The sequence below is a fragment of the Truncatella angustata genome (assembly GCF_020726525.1).
Source record: "Truncatella angustata strain MPI-SDFR-AT-0073 chromosome Unknown BKA67scaffold_8, whole genome shotgun sequence".
Taxonomy (NCBI): Eukaryota; Fungi; Ascomycota; class Sordariomycetes; order Amphisphaeriales; family Sporocadaceae; genus Truncatella; species Truncatella angustata.
The window spans coordinates 2,501,163-2,523,914 of NW_025763388.1; the positions used below are offsets into that span (position 1 = coordinate 2,501,163).

The following is a 22,752-nucleotide window of genomic DNA, read 5'->3' on the forward strand; positions in this document are numbered from 1 at the left end:
CGAATCACAACCAGCAGTATACATACACCCCGACCCTTCGGCTACGCGAAATTCCCATCAAGCTCCTAACGCCGCTCAGCGACGTAGCTCGCATACGCTATACTCACATCTCATGGATCCATGGCAAGACCATTTTCCTGCTTCATCAAACTACGTGGTCTTCTGATCAATATGTTACTTCGTACTCCTCCCCTGCTTAGTCAGACCGAGTGAAGGCTGATTGATCGGCATATGCACAATATCTGCCAAACCCTAGCGACCCTTGGTTTTATGGTCGGGGTCACCTTGTCGTTGTCAATTCTGCTCCTTATAATGTTCTTGGCACTCGGCTCAAGTTCCTACGGGGATGCTGGCGTCGACATAGACTACAAGACCATCATGCACCCGTGTAAGTGTATGACACAGTGTTAGGGCTGTACATACCATTCAGACACTACTCATACGCCCGACAACTATATTTTGTGTATGATTAATGATCCGTACGCCGCAAAATGCAGCCACGATCTCGGATATACAGCTGCGGAGTATGGTCAAAGCAGCACTGTTGTGGGGATCATACTGGTTACTTTTGTGCTCCTCTCTCTCATGTATGGCTTAGTGTAAGTCGACTTATCAGGTAGTGCAGTTGCCACATATCGCAAGGATTCGTGAGTCAAGCGTTGAAGCTAATGGCTCATGCCAGCCATCAGCATCGATTATTGGACGATATTCGGTATATGGCTTTGCTTTTTGCGATACACCGTGTGGTTACTCCACCGCTGCCACCTATCCGTGTGCCAGGAGGGAGGGGAATATCAGCGGGCTAGACCGTGGCGCACGTTCGGCTATCGCCGTGTATTGTTCGCCGTTTGTGAAGACCACCCCTACACACGGGCGTCTGCAGCGTGCTGTCGCTATAATATACATGAGATAAGGACATGATGACGGATGACGTTTGCCGTTCTGCCAGCAACCCCCATTACAAAAGGCTCCTGTATCCACCAGGGGTTCTCTCCGTGTAGGATAATGGTTTCCAACTGAGTCGAAGGTGTCGAAAATAAGCAAGGCGTGCGGGGGAAATCAACTGAAATGCCGCACTCGAACAGTTTATGTTGGAGTTGTTCGAGCTAGATAGGCCAGGCGTGTTGTTACGCGTCATTGCTATTCTTCGAAGCTGACATGACAACTTGTTATACAGGGCCTGGAGCTGAGCAGATGCACTTACAGTGCTTTGGTGAGTATGTCTCACCGAACTATAGGCATCCATATAATCATGAGCGGCCCGAGCTAATCATTTCGTGGGTAGCAGCGGTACCCATGTTTATTTATTTACCAAACAATTTGACCTCGTTACCAGTAATGGGCGGTAGGCACAACTATCTAATAGCAAGCCAAGACTGGCTGGGGCAAGTCGACACCGGGATGCGGCCAATCCGCATTACGAAGCATTCGGCCGGTGTAGTGGGAAACTATTAACTCTGCCGTGCGATCATGCCACCAGGAAACTAATTACCCCTAATCACACGGCGAATGGACTTTCTAGCTTGGCTGACTTGAGTATACTGCATACAGCGTGTTAGTACCACTTCGTTACGTGGCTGCTGACCATGAGGCTACTAGGTTAGACGAGTTAGGCACGACAGGAGTATCTACAGTGATTCGTAATAATTTGTATTGACAAGAGAACATTGCATTCCGCGCTTGGAAGACTACTAGAAATGGGTTTCAACTGGGCAAGTACCATAGTTTCAAAAGTCTTAGAGTTCCGCTCCCAAAAAACTATTTGCCTATGTAGCCGTTTGTGGTTTCTTACGAACCTCTTTACTTCTTTTCCTCCCGCACTTGTCGCAGTACGACACAAGTGCTTGATCGTGATATAGCTCGATATACAGTCATATGATTGGAATAATAGAAATAGTAGAGCCCTGGTGTATTCATCTTGTCCAGGTTCAAGTAAAACACCGAACCAATCAAGACCATCACCACGACCGCATCCCGATATAGAGCCATGTCATTGATGTTGCCTTACAATCGAATTTAAGCGAACACTCATCTCCGACAGCGAGAGGATACGCTAAATGCCCGAGAAGAATAGGCGCGCAACTTCGAAGATGTCATTACACTCGTCGGGCCATACCAGCCTGGTGCTTCTGTTTGCAAAAGATTCCGCGCTGGCTCGCTCAGGCTACGGGCTTTATAGCCAGTACCCGCTTGCGAAGCCACTCATAGATCTAAAAACATGTCTCATCCAATAAAGTAAAAAGGGTCCGCAGTAGTGCTGCATACTAGGTCAAGCATTCAAACCCACTGATTGGCTCCCAAGTTTCACTGCAATTATAACATTATTCGAGCAGGGGATGCGTGCCGCGCTCATGGGTGCTAGAAAGGAACTGCGGTCAGAGTCCAGGGTCCAGAGCACCAATATAAACCCCACCGGGTCTGAGTATTGTCTTTGTCCCGAGTATAAAGAATTGAGACTTGATTTGTTCACGTGAACAACTAACATCACATTGAGAAAACCAAATGTTTTTTCCTAGGTGGAGGTGGGGTATAAAAAAACCAGGGCATGCTCGACGTAACTCAGACAACGACGAGAGCAACGTTATCAGGGGCTCTGAAACCTCATGATGACGAAGCTTCTGGGTTTTTCGCCTCGCCTCCGGCGACATCTTTGCCCTCATTCTTCCCGGCAGCAGTCAACTCTGCCCCCAGACCGTCCAAGAATTCATCGGCCATCCTCTTGGACCTCTTCTCCCCGATCTTCTTCCTCCTCTCCTCGATCTCTCTCTTTCTCCTCTCCCTCTCCGCCTCCCTCTCCTTCCGGACCCGCTCGGTATTTTCCCTCTCCTTCACCAGATTCCGCATGGCCTCGTCCCGCTCGCTGTTATCCTTGCTGAAGTGGTAGAAGCCGACGCCCTTGGTGCGGATCTCCCAGTTGCCGTCGTAGTGGGTGTCGGGGGGCGGCGTGGGGCTCTTGTCCCTCCGGCCAGCGAGCTGCTCCATCTTGTCCCAGGTGTCGTCCTCGGGGTTGAAGGCGTGGCTCTGTATAACGTCGCCCCGGATGATATTGTCCGGGGCGCGGGGCCGGGCGCTCATGGCGTCCAGCTCCTCGGCGCCGAGGGCGCTCCTCGCGTCGCGCCGGCGCTGCCTCGCGACCTCGGCGCGCGTGCCCCTGCGCGTGCGCCCGTATTCGTCCTGGTACTCGATTATCTCGTTGCCCATGGCGCCCTCTTCGTCGTCGTCGTCCGAGTCGTTGTCGGCGCCCGAACTTGAATCATGACGGTTTTCCTCTAGCTCCTCTCCGGGGTGCGTCGCCGCCCACTTGGCATCGAAGTCGACCAGGGGACCGGTCTCGCCGTCCTTGGCGATGTAGTCGCCCCTCTTCATGGCGTTGTAGAGCCTGGCTTTGCCCTCCATGTTGCGCCTCGTGCGGGCGAGGTCCTGCTTGTCTTCCTCTGTGCCTCTGGGATCCTTGAGCTGTAGCTTTGCGCGGGGGTGGCCATGCTTGTCGTCGGTGCTCTTGGCCGTGGACGCGGGTTTCCGTTTCGCCTTGACGGAGAAGAGGTCGTCTTTCGTCCTGGAGGGTCGGGCTCGGCCGTGGGAGGCGGAGGATGTAGGGGCGCTCGTGGAGGACGAAGGCGCGGTGAGGAGCGAGGAGAGCTGAGATGTGAAGGCGAGGGAGCTGGAGAGAGGAATCTCCTTCCGTTGTTTCTTGGTTGGCCGTTGGCCGTAGAGGTTTGGGTCTTGTGGCATGTCCTTGGTCCGCAGTGTGTGCTATATAGGCGGCTTGCTGAGTGTTCTGGTTGCAAATACTATCGGGAGACGGGAGACGGGAGACGGGAGGCGTGAGAAGGCGTAGTGGGGGGGGAGGGGGAAGACGATGAGAGTTGCGTTTAATGGGTGGCGATTTCTTATGCCATGAAGCTCTCTGTATGTGTCTGCAAATCGGTAGATATTTTGCTCTGCTTTGTATTACTTCACAACACAATAGGTGACAAGGAATAATACTAACATTACTATGTATGTACCTACCGCAGGTTCATTAATCAATCAATCGCCGTAAGACATGCAGCTAGGTAAGACTAACCTAGACTAACTTAGCAACTGCTTACCCGTGCCCCACTAAAGCTTCAGCTGAGCTCCAGCTCTTGCCAGCTCCAGTTCCAATGTCGAGCCTCCGCTAAAGCCTGTGCTTGGCCTGTGGTGCCCCCCCCCCCCCCCCCCCCTCCCCCTGGCAGACCTGGAAAATGCCCCGCGATCGGCCAATTTCAAGTTTGTAAAGAAATTACCCCACGTCGTCCGCATTTCGTCAGTCACGTCAGTCACGTCAGTGAACAAAACACAATTTGACACCAACTCGTTCAAGGATATCCTCATATTCATTACCAGTTGACCCTAAGAGACTGAAGACTTCTCGGGAGAAACCACTTGTCACAATGTCCGCTACCCAGGTCAACATCGCCATCATTGGTTCGTCCTCAACCCCAGTTCTCTCGCCTGTACGCATGGAGATGCAACGCAGTACATTATCATAGTGTATAGTAGTACTGACTTGCACTCATCCTCTCAGGCGCTGGAGGTGTAGGCAAAAGCTTCCTCTCCCAACTTCAAACACTGGCTGCTCGTCGACCGACACCTAAGCTCAACCTGGTCTATTTCTCTACTAGCAAGAAGGCCGTCTACAAGCCCGACTACTCTCCCATTCCCTTCGAGTCCGCCATCCAGGAGCTCGGCTCTGCCACCAGCGCCCCCTTGGCCCTTCCCAAGGTCGTTGAGTACCTGGCTGCCGCCCCTTACAAGACCGTCCTGGTCGACAACACCAGCTCTCAAGATGTTGCCGACACCTACCCAGCATTCTTGAGCAGCGGCATCAGCATTGTCACACCAAACAAGAAGGCCTTCTCCGGCTCTTATAAGCTGTGGCAAGACATCTTCACGGCCGCCTCCGCATCCGGTGCCAAGGTCTACCACGAGTCTTCCGTTGGTGCAGGTCTCCCTGTCATCTCCACTCTCAAGGATCTGGTCGATACTGGTGACGAGGTCACAAAGATTGAGGGTGTCTTCTCCGGAACCATGTCCTTCCTCTTCAACTCCTTTGCTCCTCTCGAGGGCTCCGGTGGAAATTGGTCGGCCGAGGTCAAGAAGGCCAAGGAGCTTGGATATACAGAGCCCGACCCCCGAGACGATCTGAACGGTCTCGACGTTGCCAGGAAGCTGACCATCTTGGCGCGATTGGCTGGTCTGCCTGTCGAGTCCCCCACCTCCTTCCCGGTCCAGAGCTTGATCCCCCAAGCCCTCGAGTCGGTCGCCAGTGGCGATGAGTTCCTCCAGCGCCTCCCCGAGTTTGACTCGGAGATGGAGGGCACTAAGGCTGCAGCCGAGAAGCAGGGCAAGGTCGTGCGCTTTGTAGGCAGTATCGATGTTGCCACCAAGGCAGTCAAGGTTGGCTTGGAGATGTTTGACCGATCGCATCCTATTGCCGCACTCAAGGGAAGCGACAACATCATCAGCTTCTACACCAAGCGGTACGGAAGCAACCCCCTCATCATCCAGGGTGCCGGTGCTGGTGGTGATGTCACTGCTATGGGTGTAACTGGCGATCTGCTCAAGGTCCTGTCGCAAATCTAGATCGTCCAGCCCTCGAATCAAAGGCCGACACAGTTCAAGGAGGCATATATTTGTTTTTCGCGGAAAAGTTTAGAACTTATGAATATGATATATCTGCAATCTGAAATCTGAATCTGAAACATGGAATCATGTTTGTCTCGTCGTTGCGGTGCCAGTTTGTCTATTTCGTGCCGTGGCCTCTGATGCGACGGATGTCGAGCTAGCAGTTGCGATGTTGTAGTTTCGTTTTGTTGCGCCCGGCTTGGGAGACAGCGAGGCTCTCTGAGAAGGTGAAACGTTCCGGGGCTCTGTGCGAACCAATCTCCAGATCCAGAGGCATATATCAAATATGACCAGAGCGATCAATGGACCAGCGAAAGCCAGGCTGGCCAGTTTCTAGAGCACGTCAGTACATGCGTACAGTATCCCAGGAATGGGGACGTCGACTCACGAAGAAGAAGCTAATCCACCCAACCATACTCCAGACCTCGAGAGGAATTGGAACAACACCGGAATACCAAGCCATTGGGTCGAAAGCCGTGCGCATTGCCAAATTTGTACAGGCTTGGGTCAGACTTCTATCAGACGTGGATCGAGACAGCTCAAGGCAACGGTCGCGCTGTGGGTTGGTCGTGGTACGCAATGTGGTCGTTATCAATGCTCTCGGATATTTAAGTAGGTAGCTAACGCAAAGTGGCTGCAGCGGTTTGGTGGAGTTTCCGGATCTGTGTAACCCACGAACTCCAGGGGCACAAAAGCAGAGGCGAAGCGACTCTTCAGAGGGCGAACAATCGGAGGGAAGCTACGTGAGCCTCAGCGGATGAGGTGTGTATGCAACCAGCGGGCCAGCTTGTTGTTTGCGCGCTCGGTCAGAAATAGCCAGGGCGATTGATGGTACGGGCTCAGCTCTTTGCCCAGGTATGTATAAAGCAGACGATTGGGAGCTTCCCTCCAGACTTTAGACTCCAGAGATAAATTAGATGAGGAAGCGGGAGGTCTCCCTAACGATCGCCAGGGCACTAACTGCAGCCCGCATGCTGGCACCCTGCAATCTGATGGGCCGGCCCTGCCGGCCTCCCGGGTCACTTTGTCACCACCACGTCAAGGTGACTTGTTACTGTAAAATCAGGGAAGTGCAAGGCAGGAAACCGGGCACTCTCAAAAGGTCCGGTTAGACGATACTGTCAATTTCAAGCTCGAAAACAGCTGTCATTGCTACGACGACGCTGTATTTCAGTCTTATCATCGTCCCATTGAGATTATAAAGTCTTGGCAGGGGAACCTTGAAGACGGCTGACAGCTCCCTTGCAGTCAGAGCCAAAATCTTACGCAGCAAGGCAACGCGAACTCGCTCTTTTGTAGAAGACACCCTCACAAAGGCAATTTCATATCGGTAAACACTTCATTATACCATTTCAAAGAAGTATACTATCGCGATAGTGTCATGAATCCAATGGTCTTAGAGCTGCGTAGACGCTTTGGCTGCTGCTTCCCCCCTGACGGATCATCCCACGCGGCTCATGCTGGCGCCGAGCTGCCTTCCTGCCACTATCCACCGCCCAATTTCTTGAGGACGGACACCGCGAACGCGCCGCTGTCGTTCGCTGCTGCAGGACGTGTAATTTCAATTAGTTCAATCAATTCCAACACAGTACCGTCAATTGATGGGCTAATACCGCTGTTAGGCTCAACAGGTCCCGTTCGCATTTCTTTCGCGCTTAAACCAGTGAACCACTCGCCCGTGCCGGTGTAGACCTTCCCGCCCGCGCTCTGCGATAGTATTGTAGCTGGATCACGAAACATACCCTCGGCGATCCCCTCACATAGAGACAGTCAAGAATATTGAGATCACCATATATCCAAGAGACCGCGCATCCGCAAAATGGCCGCTCCTTGGGCAAACGTGCCCAGCCACGAGCAATACTTCGTCTTGATCACAGGTGCCAACAGGTATGCGACCCAGCCCGACTACCCTCAAGTTGCCGACTAACATGTCTATAGCGGTGTTGGCCTTGCCATATGCCAGCGCATGATCGACGACTTCCTGGCGACGCGATCACTGCACTCCCACTTAATCCTGATACCCACAACGCGAAGCGCAAAGAAGTCCAGCGAGGCGATCCAGAATATCCGCTCATACCTCGCCAAAACAGCAAAGTCTAAGAGGCTCGCTTCACGGACGGGATTCGGTTACTATCCTCAGTGGGCTACAGACCGGGTCCATGTCGTATCTATCGAGCTGGACCTCTGCAAATTACCTACCATTTACAAAGCAGCCAGCAGACTCGTCAACGGAGACGTGAGGGACCCAACAGGAGTTGTCGCAAATGGCGACGCCCTCTCTATACCTCGCCTCGACGCCGTCATATTCAACGCCGGCTATGGTGGATGGTCAGGCCTGGATTGGTCGCTCTTCATCAGACAGACTTTCACCGATGGACCAGCGCAGGCCTACACATTTCCTATTTTCAAGGCTGCCTTGCCGAGCAGCACACTACCACCTCAAGACATCACCGGAGAGAAGGGCCCTGAGTCTCAGCCTGCGCTCGCCGAGGTCTTCACCGCAAATCTCTTCGGACACTACTTACTGGCACACCAACTGCTTCCGCTTCTATCTCGATCCCGCGACGCAGCAGAGCCCGCCGGCCGCATAGTGTGGACTTCTAGCATCGACGCCGAAGAGCGCCACCTCTCGATGGATGACATGCAAGGCTTCCACTCCGCCGCACCCTACGAGAGCAGCAAGCGCGTCACAGACCTGATCAGCCTCACGGCCGACCTACCGAGCGTCCAAAAGGTCTCGGCCTCGTACTTCAACACTCCCCACCTGTCGCCCGCCCAGCAGGAGAAGAAGCCGCGCTTCTACCTCACGCACCCCGGCATCGTATGCACGCCCCTCTTCCCCCTTAACGCCTTCCTCTACTTCTGGTACTACGTCGCCATGTACCTATGCCGCTATCTCGGCTCGCCCTGGCACGTCGTCGAGACGTACCTGGCTGCTTGCTCCGCCGTGTGGGTCGCGCTGGCAACTCAGGAAGAACTCGACTCGCTGCACGCTCACCGGGTGAAATGGGGTTCTGCCTGCGACCGTCTGGCCAACGCCGCGCCCAAGAAGAGCGAAGTCGAAGGCTGGGGCTGGGAGGGCAAGGTGGAGGATGCGGAGGCCATCAGGAGTGACACGGCCGAGGGCATACAGAGGAAGCTGACGGGCCGCAAGCGGGATGCTGTCGAGCTAACCGAGGAGAAGATAATCAGGTTCGAGGAAGATGCCGTGGCGTGCTGGAAGGAGCTGGAGAGCCTGAGGGGTCAGTGGGAGGGTATCCTCGGGGCGGAGGGGAGAGAGGACCAGAAGATGGCTAGTGAGCAGCTCTGGGGTGGTTCACGGTGATCTCGCCTTCTCCAAGTCATTGTAAGAAAACTTGGCTACTATGCAATATGGTCTTCTGTGAGATGCTGTGTTTCTCTTTCAATGTTTCAACTAAACACCATAACAGGACTGCTGGGCTATTCATCAGAATAACCATGTTCACCTGCTAAATTCTGAGCACTTGATGAATCTCTTTCCTGGAGGGCAGCTACGAATTAGCCCGATGTGTCAGCATTGCAGACCCCGAGCCATGCCCTTCGCAACCATCAAGATTGCAGTGAAAACATTATTCAAAAGTTTCGTTCCTAGCACTGGCATCGCCTTCATCATGCAGCATGAATTCAATCCTTTGTGGTTAGCTGGAGGGGAACAGGGCGTTCACTGTGTGTATGCAAGACGTGGGCCCGGATTATTGGGCTGCTGAGCACGGCTTCGCACCGTGGGCCGCCTGCACCTGCTTGTACCGAAGGAGTATTGGCGAGCTTGGCACCAGGCTGCGGCCCCGTGAAGGGGCTCTGGCAAGTCCTTCGCGGGGGTTAAAATTGCAGTGCATTCGTGCATATGCATCGATCGGCCTCACAACGAGGCTGCGTGCTATGATCCAAGTACGCCCGTCTGGGGTGTGGAACTTTTTTTGATCGAGATTCGACGGAAGCGGTCCCTCCCTCCAGATCAGGGGACTCGGGTCCGTCGTGCTGAGACTACAGCGAAATTCTCCTTATGGCGTATTTCGAAAGGCCTATAGATTGGGTGCCAGCACAACATGGCGGAAAGAATCGTCTAACCGCTCTGCAGGATGTGACCGATCGTTGGAAAGTCGACGTTACGGCATAATGCTCAAGTGCGCCCGCTCTTACTGAGGAGCCTGCTCTGGAGTCGACGCATGCCTCCCGTGAGGGTTAAAATTGCAGTGTCATGCAATCTTACACGCATCGATCCCACACCTCCCCCATCCCGCATAATATGCAGGTCGTTGCTTTGCGGATTGTGACGGCGTATCTCGTGGTGGTCCTTCCGCACTCTACGTGGTGGGGTCATGCGTGGTAAAACCATGAACACAAGACGGCGTGAAAATGCCCGGCCACTTGACTGATCGTAGAAAAGCTGGTAGCTTGCCGTTATGGTCAGTTACAGCCGTCTAGAGTACGGAGATTCTGATCTTGGATGTGGTTCCTGCTCGCGATTGAGTCAATGTATGCCCTTCGTGGAGGGTAAAATTGCAGTGAAATAAAATTCTTCGGAAGATCCATGTAAAAGTACGTAACTACCTAGTTAGTACGCCCGGCAAACATCTAAGATGTGACCAATGGTTAGGAAGCTGATGACCCATCGCTGTGGTCGCTTGCACCTTGGACCGTAGTTAGAAATTGTGCCAGAATCGGCGGATTAGCTGCGGCCTTGTCTTGGGAGTCTAACATGCCCTTCGGGAGGGATTAAAATCGCAGTGAAAGGCAGAAGTGGACTTCAACAGCGTTACACCACGTTTGTATCTCCCAACGGGGTTCAATGCCTCCGCCGCTGCGGCAGGTTAGTTATTGCTACAAGATCGTGAAGCTGACAGCGCAGTTAGCTCTGACTGTCTATAAGCAGATGCTTGAATTGTCAAGATGGCAGTCGAAATATTTGCTGCAGGATAAAACTTACTGATCGTTTTTAATTACACGTACGATTGGACGAGGTCCGTTGTGCTACAATATCATGAAGGTCAAACTATAGGCAAGGCTAAGGATTTTTTCCTAGGTTCAAGTGTTAAAGTTCAATAGTAGAACGGCATTACCATTCGTTCAAATAGTAAACTCATTGTATTTGGTCTGCATGTCTTGACAGATCGGGAGCATGCCCGAATCTTTGGTATGTAAAGTAGCTTAAATAGCGACCCAAATCGAAGCTACGCTGTGCAGCACCAGCTGTTGTTCTGTCAACGAATCAAGTCACGACAAGCGCACCAACCGGGTAACTCTACCATGTAAGTCGGGCGATCGGTTGGCTTTTGGTACCCTGGGCTAAGGTGTAACTAGACGCTGAGCAACAGTACAGCCTTGCTCACACTACTGGAGGTCATTTCAAGTACCTGGAATCTCCGAGAGAGGTTCTGTTGGGAACCTCGATCCAGTACTAAAAGAAATACACATCTGAAGAGTATACCGCATTGGTTTCTCTACAGCTCGAATGACCCAACTAGGCGCTATAAATGTAGTGGTTGTAACAATAGTTAGTGACAAGTATTGTTTTATTTGGCCAGAATAAAACAAAGCTATGATCAATATCGTTCGTTTTATAGTTATAAATTGTATTTCTCCATCGGAGACTTGGTCGTCTCCTACTTTACCTAGTCGTACTAGTAGACCATCTTTTCGTTGTCATTCTCTTCGCAAGGCGTCTTAGAGACTGATCAAATGACATACGCTGAAACTAGTAGAGGCTTCACAGGAAAACCAGGCCCTATTGTTCAGCCCCACTAGGATTTGGCGTCGTTACTTCCCTCCTTTTGCTCTTACACAAGTTTTGTACTACATAGATCGGAGTTGATTACTTCCCTTGGAATAGCTCACAAACCCTCGACAATGCCAATATTCATGGAGGCATCCGCAAGTCACAAGCGAGCTGAGAAAAAGGAAAAGGAAATGGGTCGTGGTTAGATAGTTAAGTTGTGGAAGATGCTTAATAGAGAATCCAAACCCAAACTTGATACTAATAATGGACTTACCGAACACTTCATATCTCTTTTTTTGGGGGGGGGTTTTTTTTTTTTGGTGATCTCTGAACAGCTTACCCGTGATTTCACGATATTTGACTTCATCTAAGCAAAGATTCATGACTTATTTATTCACAATGCTACCACAGTATTTGATAATTACTAGCGCTTTATTTACGGTGTTTCTATCATCAACATAGGCTTTAGATAGAATACAAACAAACACGATCTTATTAAACTGCCTATGAGATAGGAGAAATTGATAATATTATACCTGCTTCATGTATGATGTTGATATGCCCCTGTCTAAGTCTTAATATCATGCTTTTTGCAAGTCAGATGAAGTCAGGCACATTAGCACTGGCAGTAAAGAAATCATCATACGTTATTTGATCGTAGCAAACAAGTTTGATGAACATTCGTTGGTTGGGGATTTCCGAAGGACGCTATTAGATAAATCATATTCCATCAGTGGATGAGCTGCATCAGTCAACCCCTACTCTGGGGCCGGCACAAAAACAAAATTGAGATTGGCACGTTTCTGATGCTTTACTCGGTTCTGCTTACTGATTGCAACAATCGAGAAGTGCTGCGTTATGGCAAGCATTGTAGCGATGAGAAGAGTGACGATTGTGGGCGATAACTTGATCCAGACCTAATAATCAAATTAAATGTACCACAATTGATACCGGGAGACAATCACATAGGAGCTGAACTTGGACTCGTTTGAGTTGCTGCCAGCTCGTCGACTTGGAACTTCCACATCAAATCCCGACACAGCTGCGCCGCCAAAATATATGACTTGGAACTCTCACATCAAACCCAACATAGTTGCACCTCCATAGTCAACGGTGTGCAACCAACGCTGAACACTATCTGGTGAGTAATAATCACTCTTTGCGAATGAAAGTACAATTCTCTTCGATAGTTTGACCAAGCCGAGCTCTCGCCTACAACAGGCTTGTTGGCGGCGAGGCACTGCGAAGAAAACCATGAGCGTCATTCTTGAGTCTGTCTCCTGTCGAGTATTCATTAGTTTTCTCAGCACAGGCCGGCAGCGATAACAAAGTCATCTACACTGCCGAAACATGCCGGTAACATCTCACTAACATATGTTGTCATCACTTTTCCGGAGAAGTGTTTAGAATACTGCCGCTTACGAATTAGTGAATATCAACACATCTTGATCCTTTCTTTCCCTCAAACCACACCACACACTCTATCTCAATACTTCTAACAACCGTTCATTAGTATAGATCGTACCTTCTTACCAATACTTCTGACAACCGTTCATTACTCTTTCCAAAGGAAGTGTTACAAAGAAGCTCAAATATATTGGTATGTTGCAAACACAGGCCTCCTAAATGCTCCTTCCGAACATGTCACATTGAACTCATGTCTTCTATAGACGGTACCACCGCTCTCCATCATAAGAGAATATCACAACCACAAGCTGCTAGATATCATATCATAGAGCACTCACGTTCTGTCAGTCCCACAGGTAGTGAGCTACGTGATCATTGCGCACCAGACGCCTCTGCCGATACGATGGCTCAAGGTTGGTGTTTTCACACTCACAAGGAAATATGTCCATCCTGCTCACACCACCATCAGCTCAGAACCACGACGATGCCGCTGTCACATACGTGATGAAGGTCAAAAACCTGGACAAGGACCTCGAAGAGTGGCTTGAAATTACTCGCTGGCATGATGTCACTTACCGTGCCGCGAAGCTCAGCTACCACCGAACTGCACAAAGTGTGAAGGAGAAGCGTGCTATTCTCATGCAAGACGAGGCTAAGCTACAAGAGTTCGAGAGCAAGTACGGTCGCTCTTCCCCTAACACTCGAGACATTGCTGGAATCGCACCTACCTCGACCATCGGCGGCAGAACCCGGTTGGACAACGGTTCTGTACTTGGTGAAAACGAAAAGTATGGCCTGTCGCAGTATCATGAGGCCATTGGCCTTTTCGACAATAGTCACGCTGACAATCCTCACTTGGACAGTACCTACACCAATGACAACTGGGACCCTGACAATCGATGCGCAGTGGAGGACACTCTTAGCGCTTCTCACTCTGTGATCAACAATGCCAATGGCGAGAACAGTGGGCACAGCGGTCTGACAAACCACAACAGTGACTTGCAAAGCCCAACGCTCGAAAGTTTTACACACCCCACACATGAGTCGGACATCTATGATGGTCAATCTGAGACACTCGGACGCAGCCGCAGCCGCAGCCCTGCTAGACCTACTCGCAAGACGGAGTGGCCCCGTGCTAAGCGCACTGTTGGACTCGCCACCAATCTCTTTCACGAGAGACGCGAGTATCGTGACCCGCGTTCCAACGGCTTCAAGCCCATTAATCTCGGCCAGAAGGGTGGTATGTTGCAGCACCGCTTGGAGCTCGCTTTATACATAATGCAGTGATCTGACATGCTTACTCACAGATGTTCGTTTCTTCGTCATCCGATCCTATAGCATTGAGAATGTGCAAGATGCCATGGAGGACGGCCTCTGGGCCACCAAGCACGACAACGCCAAGAAGCTCTGCGACATCTTTGAGTCTGGCGTTAAGATCATCCTCATCTTCGGCGCCAACAAGACTGGCGAGTTCCAGGGCTATGTAAGCATTCCTTGCTGCTGCACACATTTCATCTCTTTAACTTCTTATATGCAGGCCCGCATGACCGGCATCCCCTCGGCCTATAACCCCAAGCCGAAGTGGTGGATTCGCATCACCTGGCCCAAGAGCCTGCCCTTCACCATTGAGTGGGTCTCCAAGCAGGCCACGTCTGATCGTCTCACCCGCGGCCTGAAGAACAGTCTCAACGAGGGCATGCCGATTACGCGATCTCGCGATTGCCAGGAGCTCGATGACTACTGTGGCCGCGCCTTAATTGATATAATGAACCAAGAAGCCATGAATGCCTAAACCGTTCGATCCGTCTGCATACGATAGCCCTTTATGATACTCACAACATGGGACAACTGCTTCGCGCATGGGAACTGAGGAAGTGTGCCTCAGATGACTTCACTCTCTGGGCATCATCTGACATGGGATCCAGGGAAATAAACGATCGGGACTGCTCAGTTTAGGGACTTTCGGCTGGGATTGCTTTCTTGCTACCACAGATAATTTATTTTCTTGTCTGCTTCAGCTACATGTCTTCCGTAATCTTTTAAGTTTCTGGACACTGTGCATCCACGATTCATCTTCTAGAAGTTTTCTTCTTGAAGTTGAGGTTGGAAGCTATGTAGCACAACAAACTCGTTCAAACATTATTGCCACTTCTCACTGTAAATAAATGTATGATTGTTAGTATCAAGAGCCATGCAGCGGATGCTTTCTTCCCAGAGAAATTCACTATGTCCTTGAAGATACAAAAACATGGCATTGGTATAAGGTGAAACGTCAAGTGCGCTTTACCTAGATGTTGGCCAACAGGCTAAACTGGTGTCCAATCCTCAAAGCTGCTTGACTTGGCGGGTAATTGAGGAATGGCACAACTCATCCTCCATCGCAGATTTGCGGAGAGAAGGTTTGTTGTTAGTAATGGGCAGAGCTTGGCTTTGCCCATACAAACCGACTTGAGGGAAGACTGGTATCTCAAGGACATTTTGCCAGACTTGATACCAGAGATGGGCGCAAGCTCGGGATCTTGGTTTTTTTCTTAGCCCTGGACATGCAGTTGTTCAAGTTTGCGTCGACATGTTTGACGACGAGGATAGCTACGCAGCGAACAGGTCCCGCGTATCTTCGAATGGAGGTCCAGTTTGAGTGTACAACATTATTCGAACCACGCGTGACGGCTGCAGCTGATGAGAATATCCGTTTATACCTTGAGTTGTCTGACTTCAACGGCATGCGCAGTCCAATATCATTAGTGACTATTCTACCGCTTCTAGATTGCTCACATTAACCAACTCTCAGGAGAGATTAGTGGTATGTTTACGTACATCCTTAGAATGGGATGATTCCAAGCGCCGTGTGTCAGTACGAGTGCGCGATCATGGGGGGGGGGGCGGCACACACTATGATGCGAACCGCTGTGCGCGCTACCTTCCTCCAACAGCAAATCGCCAAACTTTGATGATAGGCATTCGCCCAGCACTGTGCTCTAAGCTTAAAAGACAAGCTTAAATGCCAAGCGACTGGTCTCAGACCTTTTGGTCAGGGGTTCTGAAGCATTCGAAATAAAGTTGCAGACAGTCGTTTCTCGTGAGATTGGAACTTGCAATCAAGGCCGATTTGATCGGGATGATCATTTTTAGACTCGTGTTTAATGAAGAGTGGCATAGCAGTAATCTCGCGGTGACTCGGTGGCCTAAGCCCAGGAGCAAGATCATTGTGAGATCTGATCCTGCGCATTGTCGACCGGTAGTGAACCTTGTATTATCGCACGCGGGTAAATCTGGCTCTGGAATAATCTCCAGACTGTGTTTATATAGCATATATATAAGCTGTATGCAATCCCACTTAGCCTTTGACCACTAATTTGTACATAGCTTCTTTTGTTCGTCATTCATTTTATGCATTTTGTTACTCTTTTGACGGAAGACATCATGAAAGTTTCCTTGTCAGCCATTGTACTGGCATGCGGTTTGCAGGTCGCGATTGGTGCTGCGGTCGAGGAGAGGGGATTGAATTGTTCAGCAAGACGTCAAATTGCCACTGTAATACACATTATGGATATCTTTCCGGTACTTATACTGATCATGATGTAGTTCGACGACGTTCCTGCTTTGCCCATCAGCACTGTGGACTTGGGTTGGACCTCAGGCTTCAGCCCATACTTGGACCTCAACTACACCCGCTTCGCAGTCGCCGCCCAGGGTACTACAATTGGCAATAATGCGCTGTATTATACCATGTCGCGCCTTGCTCCTGGTACTTGGGACTCTTGGTGGCCAGCGCTTGCTGATTTGATCGGGCGGAATGGGAGTCTTCCCCTTCTCGCATACCCTCCGTCCATTATTGGAGCTGCTCCTCAAACATATTTCAAGCTTAATGCCTTCCAGTTCGGCTGCGGTGTCCGACAAAGTGTTGCAAACTTTTTGCCGTTCGATTGCCGAATCATCGTGCGCCCCATTACTCCATCGCTCAATAACCATTATTACGTCTGCGATTTTGTCCCCAATGGAAACGCCACTTTGCAAACTTGTCGCCCCAACACCTTACCCGTTGGTAACGGCTACACCTTCCAGACTGTGGGACGTGTCGGCGAAAACAGCTGGTTTAGCTCACGGTCCGACCTCTTCAATCCGCAAGTCGTGAACACTCTTTTTACTACTATCGACAACGTGGACTATACCGAGTACTGTGTGCCTTCGGTCCAATAGGTCGCTCGGACGCGGCAAGAAAGTGGAAGTCTATCAAGGCATGATATAAAGTATTGCTAGGCTATAAATTGTAAAAATTTCACGTCATATGATCCAATATAACAACTACGGAACGAGTTCGTTTACACAGCTAGTTCCCAAGACGTTGTTGTAAATCCCGTTTGTTAGTTAGTAAGATTGATATTAATCGTCCAGTATCTCGAACGGGATTTGGTTTAGACTAATTATCGCTAACGTCGACAGTCTGAGAAGAGCATCCATAAACAGGGCGACCTGGTGATACAATTCCATGTTTGATTATTTTCTGCAAACTCTTCGTGTCAAAACCGAATCTTCTGCACCAATGTTAAAATTATGGTTTAGCCGTAATCTCTTTTTCCCACTTCGCTTAAAGTAAGTCAGGTTATTTCTTCACTGTGTCTTACAATGCTGGAGCTTGTCCAAATGGTCCTGCATACATCATAATTGAGCTCCATGTCAACCCCCCCGGGGCCCCGCAATATGCCTTTGTTTGTGGGGTAAATCCACCAGTAGTGAGTCGTGTTGGCTCCGTCGGATGATGGAAAACGATCTGCATCAAACTGTCATCCATCCAGAATTCTTGCTCCCGAGACTTATCGCCGAGCACTAGAGCTCACTTGCTAGTCTACCCGTCCACTGGGAACTGTGGAAACATCCCCGCACCCCATATTCTCGGTGTAATTGAGTGCTAGTATAACGGCAATGACATACCCCGAGATCGACGCCGTTTGGCTCACTGCTCCGCCCAAGATGCTACGCTTGAACGCGTGTGGAATCGGCTGAATGAGTGGTTGGCCGCGTTCACGACTACTAGATACACAGAGTCCCACGATGCGGCTACCTGGCAGTCTCGACCGTGTATTCGGTATTTTCTTTCAAATCAGTAGTAATCATGAGAATTCCCTCTGCACTCGCGCTGTTGGCCTCGGTCTCAGTATCTTCAGCTGCTTCTTGTTGGAGAGACACAACTTGTGATGGGCATACCGGCCCAGCATTCCCTGGAGACTGGGACTCGTATAACTATGCGCCCAGCTCTCGAAACGTACAGCCCGTATCGGTTCTCTCCTCAGACGCATCGTCCACGACAGATTTTGATGGCACTGCCTTGCTGTCTGGTAACAACTCCCAGGTTGTTCTAGACTTCGGCGTAGAGGTTGGCGGTATTACCTCACTGAATTACACAATTGACGGCACGGGGCAACTCGGTCTGGCCTGGGCTGAAGCGAAAAACTACATCGGCCAACAGTCTGACTTCTCGAACGGTGGAACCACTCCAGACGGATGCCTATCTGTCAATCTGACAAGCAGTGGCTCTGGTGGTTATGATGTGCCATTGGTAAAGCTCCGGGGCGGGTTTCGGTATCTGACGCTCTTCCTCCTAACGGACGACAATGCCAGCATCGAGATTTCAAACATCTCAGTTGAAATTAGCTTTCAGCCGACTTGGTCGAATTTGAAGGCCTACCAAGGCTACTTCTACTCAAGCGACGATATTCTGAACAAGATCTGGTACAGTGGTGCTTACACGCTCCAAACCAACAGCGTGCCGATTAATACTGGACGGCGTGTTCCGTTTCCCCAAAACACCTGGGCAAACGATGGCGTCCTTGGTAACGGCAGCACTATCATTGTCGATGGAGCAAAACGGGACAGAGCCGTATGGCCCGGTGATATGGGAGTCGCGGTTCCAGCAGCTTTCTACTCAATTGGTGATCTCGATAGCGTTAAGAATGCACTGCAAGTCATGTATGACTACCAGGTGTGTTATCCGAATCGAGAAAATTGAACTATACTCATTGGCTAACATAATGAAGAATAGTGATGGCTCACTCCCAGAAGCCGGCCCACCTCTCTTGCAGCAAGGAAGCGATAGTGGGTATGCTCGCACGATACGAGTCGTTCATATGTACTAACAATTTCATCTAGCATACCAGATGTGGACCATGATTGGGACTTGGACATACGTCTTATACAGTAACGATACGGGTTTTCTGAATGACAATTGGAATCGGTATACAGCCGCTATGAACAATGTCTACGGTAAGGTCTTGGATTCGGGTCTTCTCAATGTGACGGGGACAAGAGACTGGGCGCGCTTTGCGACAGGCTGGAACAACAGCGAAGCAAACATGCTGTAAGTACTGTCACCGGGTTTGCAGAGAGGAGAAAGCAAGTTGACCGTATTATGGCAGCCTTTATCGAACTCTTGCGACAGGCTCGGAACTTGCGAAGCTAGCTGATGATACCGAACTCAGTAGCACCTATGCTAGCCGAGCAGTAGATCTTCAAGCCGCCATAAACAATTATCTTTGGGTTCCGGAAGAGGGTGCTTTCAAAGACAATGCTACAGACACTAATTTACTGCCCCAGGATGCCAACTCCCTGGCAGTGTTATTCAATGTCACGACCTCGGATCAGGATCAGGACATCTCGTCTCAACTGACCGGCAACTGGAATGACATCGGCGCTGTATCCCCTGAGCTGCCGAACACGATCTCGCCATTCATCTCTTCCTTCGAGATCCAGGCGCATTTCCTGGCCGGCCAAGCTGACCGCGCACTGGATCTTATCCGTCGAAGCTGGGGCTGGTATCTGAACAACGAGAACGGCACACAGTCTACGGTCATCGAAGGTTACCTCGCAAATGGTTCATTTGCATACAGGTACAACCGCGGCTATCCGACCGCTTCCTACACAAGCCATGCTCATGGCTGGAGTGCTGGACCAACGTCTGCACTCACGAACTATGTTCTCGGAATCGAAGTGACCGGGGTCGCTGGGTCAGAGTGGACGCTCAAGCCGCAATTTGGAAATCTAACATTCGCTGAAGGCGGCTTCTCGACAGGCCTGGGCAAGTTTCAGGCCTCATGGGCTGTGCTGGATGGTGGCTACAACGTGACGATCAGCACACCGACTGGAACAGCTGGCGTTGTGCTGCTGCCGCTCCTAGATGGTGCTACCCGGGCTTCCGTGTCGCTTGATGGATCATATGCGGCGACGTGGGATGCCGAGAGTCTAGGCAAGCATACGGGCTTCTTGAAACATGTCGAAGGAGGATACCACACATTCGTCGTGAAGACCGCGTAGACTACACTGATCGAGCAAAAGTATCCGTATGTTAGAATGGTGCCTGCCTCTACGCAGGAGATATAGAAGGGTTTCCTTCGAAAGCTTATAGCAAACCTTTAAGGAGATGAGATAAGACTAAATCATACTGGGAAAATTAGACTCGCCAAGACGTTATACAAAATCTAGTCAAGGTATCTTTGCCAATTTTGTATGATTTATTGTCGCGTCACAAATGTGAGAGGTTTTGGTGGAGAAAGCGTCTATGTATGGGGACTTTTGTTCACCCATTATACCAACTAGGTGTCATGTCACTCAGCGGACAGATTCGCAACACAACTATTTCTAATCTCCGTGCATAGATATAGGCACAGGCTCAGATAAGAGGGGGTATCACCGTGTTGCATTAATAAGTACAAATTCACATAACTACGTAATATCAATTCAGCAAGAGCCAGGATGTACTAATCCATGATCTCCGCTTGCTCGATTTCTAATGACCAAATACTCAAAGAGCTATGTGCTCTCCTACCGCTTCACGCTATCTAAGCAGTACCGTGGTTGGAGTCATCGACGTGGAGGACGCGGCCGGTCGAATCGAAGTCAACCTTTGTCTTCTGCGTGCTGGCCTTCCGCGGGTTCTTGGCCTCGAAGATCTCGGACATCTCCTCGAGGGTCTTGCCGGCGGTCTCGACGAAGAAGAAGTAGATGACGACGAGCTCGACGACGATCCAGCCGATGTAGACGAGGTACAGCTTCCAGCCGATGGCCTCCATGCCGACGGAGATGCCGAAGGTGTTGACGACCATGGCGATGTTGAGGAAGAGGAAGTTGAGGCCGGAGCCCTTGGCGCGGGTGCGGTTCTCCAGACACTCAACGGCGTACAGTGTCTGCAGAGGCGTGAAACCCCAGGCGAAGCAGATGCCGAAGAGGTAGATGGAGACAATTGTCCCGTAAGCCAGGTTGGAGTTGTTGGCGGTCTGGGCGGTGAAGACGGTCAGTAGAACATAGAAGAGCAGGGCACCAGTCAGACCAGCAAGCATCATTGTTCGTCGTCCGAGCCTGTCAAGCAGGGTCGCACCGTAAACAGCGGCGAGCATGCTGAAGATGGGGTTGATGGCGTTGATGAGGAGCTGCTTGCTGGTGTCCTCGATACCAGCATTCTTGATCATCTCGGGCATGAAGTAGGAGACGACGTTGTTGCCGCTCCATTGGCCGAAAAATGACATACCAATGACCATAGCGAGTCGGTAGCGGGCAGCGCGTGTGTTGACAAGCTCGCTGTAATCCCACCATGGGTTTTCGTTACGAGAAACTCGGTATTCCTCGACGATCTCCTGGTACTGGAGCTGCACAAGAGGGGAGTTCTCGTCGCCATCGCCGTGGTACTTTGCAAAAATAGCAAGAGCCTCCTCGGCGCGATCCTTGTGGATCAACCAACGCGGCGATTCCGGGAAGAACAGAATCAGGCACATAACAATGGCAGGCATGCCAGCTTGGACGATGGTAGGCACACGCCAGGCCCAACTAGTATTGTAGTGCTCATTTGTTCCGTAAGTGGTCCATGATGCCAGAATATTTCCAACCCTAAATCCACGTGAGCTTTGATCATGGTAAAGCAATTTACGACATTGACTTACCACCAAAAGTTGTTATACATACCAGCCATCGTTCCACGGTAGGCTGGGTGAGCCAACTCGACTGTGTAGGCAGGACCAGCAGCAGAGGCAATACTGGCACCAAAACCAAGAATAAACCGGCCGCCAATGAACTGGCCCATGTGATGTGCGGATCCTTGGATAGCAGTTCCGATGAGAACAATTACACATCCAATGAAGATGCACCACCGGCGACCGAGACCATCAGCAAAAAGACCGCAGACTGGGCAAGTTAGACACGTTCCCAGCTTAGGTCGATTTAGAGCACATACATGGGAAACTAGCGATCTGGCCGAGATTGTAGATGATGAAGATGATGCCGGTCGACGAACCAGCACCGGTCAAGTCGAAAGTCTCCTGGTAAGGTTTCATTGCGTTGATTGAACCCATCAGCGAACTATCGAATCCGTTCATCGTAGAAACAACTGTTCATCATAAGTACACATTCGTTCATTGCTCGGAAGTACATTGAAACATACTAGAAAACATTCGTTAGCATATTGCGCATATACTGGGCATGTGAGCCTAGTAACTTACCGGTAGCCAATACCCATGATGGCATATAGTTGTCTCATATTTTTTGACCATAACTTCGGCTTCTGTTCAGCGACAGCAGCTGCGAGAGCTACGGACGCCGCTTGGACCTGGCGGACCTCTCCCTGAGGTGATTTCTCGTCCGCAAGGGACACCTCGGGTTTGAGGTAGTTGTCGTTGGAGGCCATCTTGTTAGTTTACTCCAGTTGATGGGAGAAGAAAAAAGACGGCGACGCGAGTCCTCGGCGGCTTCGAAAATGCGTTGCGAGTGAAGTGATCGACAGTCACAAAGGCGAAGAGGGCTATGGCATGATTTATACGAAAAACATACTCGGTCCGCTACGCACCGAGTACTTTCGAACTAACAGGCTGCCCAGATTGTGTTCCCCAGATCGGCAGCGTTGCCCCAGCTCAAGAGCTAACCCACCCCCAGTCCTATTTCCCCACATGGCTTAGCGACACTTGCCGACGCAGCCTGTG

General features: G+C 50.6%; 8 protein-coding genes across 8 annotated transcripts; 5 read left to right on the plus strand and 3 right to left on the minus strand.

Moving 5' to 3' along the window:
• Nucleotides 1-2,601: 2,601 nt before the first annotated feature.
• Nucleotides 2,602-3,732, minus strand: BKA67DRAFT_662816 (uncharacterized protein; the record flags this gene model as incomplete). The annotated part of the gene is made up of 1 exon (XM_046108077.1): nucleotides 2,602-3,732. The coding sequence occupies one exon, from the start codon at nucleotides 3,730-3,732 to the stop codon at nucleotides 2,602-2,604; it is 1,131 nt and encodes a 376-aa protein (XP_045954598.1).
• A 683-nt stretch (nucleotides 3,733-4,415) lies between these two features.
• Nucleotides 4,416-5,607, plus strand: BKA67DRAFT_523477 (homoserine dehydrogenase; the record flags this gene model as incomplete). Its single annotated transcript, XM_046098475.1, has 2 exons — nucleotides 4,416-4,449; nucleotides 4,550-5,607. The coding sequence occupies 2 exons, from the start codon at nucleotides 4,416-4,418 to the stop codon at nucleotides 5,605-5,607; spliced, it is 1,092 nt and encodes a 363-aa protein (XP_045954599.1).
• Nucleotides 5,608-5,733: 126 nt separating this feature from the next.
• On the minus strand, nucleotides 5,734-6,133 carry BKA67DRAFT_662818 (uncharacterized protein; the record flags this gene model as incomplete). Its single annotated transcript, XM_046108078.1, has 2 exons — nucleotides 5,734-5,982; nucleotides 6,038-6,133. 2 exons carry the CDS (start codon nucleotides 6,131-6,133, stop codon nucleotides 5,734-5,736), a joined length of 345 nt encoding a protein of 114 aa, XP_045954600.1.
• A 1,335-nt stretch (nucleotides 6,134-7,468) lies between these two features.
• Nucleotides 7,469-8,974, plus strand: BKA67DRAFT_662819 (3-ketosteroid reductase; the record flags this gene model as incomplete). Its single annotated transcript, XM_046108079.1, has 2 exons — nucleotides 7,469-7,536; nucleotides 7,588-8,974. 2 exons carry the CDS (start codon nucleotides 7,469-7,471, stop codon nucleotides 8,972-8,974), a joined length of 1,455 nt encoding a protein of 484 aa, XP_045954601.1.
• Nucleotides 8,975-13,234: 4,260 nt separating this feature from the next.
• On the plus strand, nucleotides 13,235-14,585 carry BKA67DRAFT_539913 (YT521-B-like domain-containing protein; the record flags this gene model as incomplete). The annotated part of the gene is made up of 3 exons (XM_046100707.1): nucleotides 13,235-14,033; nucleotides 14,101-14,276; nucleotides 14,331-14,585. The coding sequence occupies 3 exons, from the start codon at nucleotides 13,235-13,237 to the stop codon at nucleotides 14,583-14,585; spliced, it is 1,230 nt and encodes a 409-aa protein (XP_045954602.1).
• Nucleotides 14,586-16,142: 1,557 nt separating this feature from the next.
• On the plus strand, nucleotides 16,143-17,407 carry BKA67DRAFT_579460 (uncharacterized protein). Its single transcript, XM_046103770.1, has 2 exons — nucleotides 16,143-16,327; nucleotides 16,379-17,407. The coding sequence occupies exons 1-2, from the start codon at nucleotides 16,184-16,186 to the stop codon at nucleotides 16,991-16,993; spliced, it is 759 nt and encodes a 252-aa protein (XP_045954603.1). The 5' UTR covers nucleotides 16,143-16,183; the 3' UTR covers nucleotides 16,994-17,407.
• Nucleotides 17,408-17,553: 146 nt separating this feature from the next.
• Nucleotides 17,554-20,436, plus strand: BKA67DRAFT_579464 (Six-hairpin glycosidase-like protein). Its single transcript, XM_046103771.1, has 4 exons — nucleotides 17,554-18,773; nucleotides 18,829-18,886; nucleotides 18,941-19,148; nucleotides 19,207-20,436. The coding sequence occupies exons 1-4, from the start codon at nucleotides 17,907-17,909 to the stop codon at nucleotides 20,099-20,101; spliced, it is 2,028 nt and encodes a 675-aa protein (XP_045954604.1). The 5' UTR covers nucleotides 17,554-17,906; the 3' UTR covers nucleotides 20,102-20,436.
• Nucleotides 20,437-20,625: 189 nt separating this feature from the next.
• BKA67DRAFT_594828 (general substrate transporter) lies at nucleotides 20,626-22,460 on the minus strand (the record flags this gene model as incomplete). The annotated part of the gene is made up of 4 exons (XM_046105096.1): nucleotides 20,626-21,667; nucleotides 21,721-21,961; nucleotides 22,011-22,163; nucleotides 22,289-22,460. The coding sequence occupies 4 exons, from the start codon at nucleotides 22,458-22,460 to the stop codon at nucleotides 20,626-20,628; spliced, it is 1,608 nt and encodes a 535-aa protein (XP_045954605.1).
• Nucleotides 22,461-22,752: the final 292 nt, after the last annotated feature.

Coding starts and splice junctions, on each gene's coding strand:
- BKA67DRAFT_579460 (XM_046103770.1), top strand. CDS start 16,184: ATGCATTTTGTTACTCTTTTGACGGAAGACATCATGAAAGTTTCCTTG. Junction 16,328..16,378: donor CAAGACGTCAAATTGCCACT/GTAATACACATT, acceptor ATCATGATGTAG/TTCGACGACGTTCCTGCTTT.
- BKA67DRAFT_579464 (XM_046103771.1), top strand. CDS start 17,907: ATGAGAATTCCCTCTGCACTCGCGCTGTTGGCCTCGGTCTCAGTATCT. Junction 18,887..18,940: donor CTTGCAGCAAGGAAGCGATA/GTGGGTATGCTC, acceptor AATTTCATCTAG/CATACCAGATGTGGACCATG. Junction 19,149..19,206: donor AACAGCGAAGCAAACATGCT/GTAAGTACTGTC, acceptor GTATTATGGCAG/CCTTTATCGAACTCTTGCGA.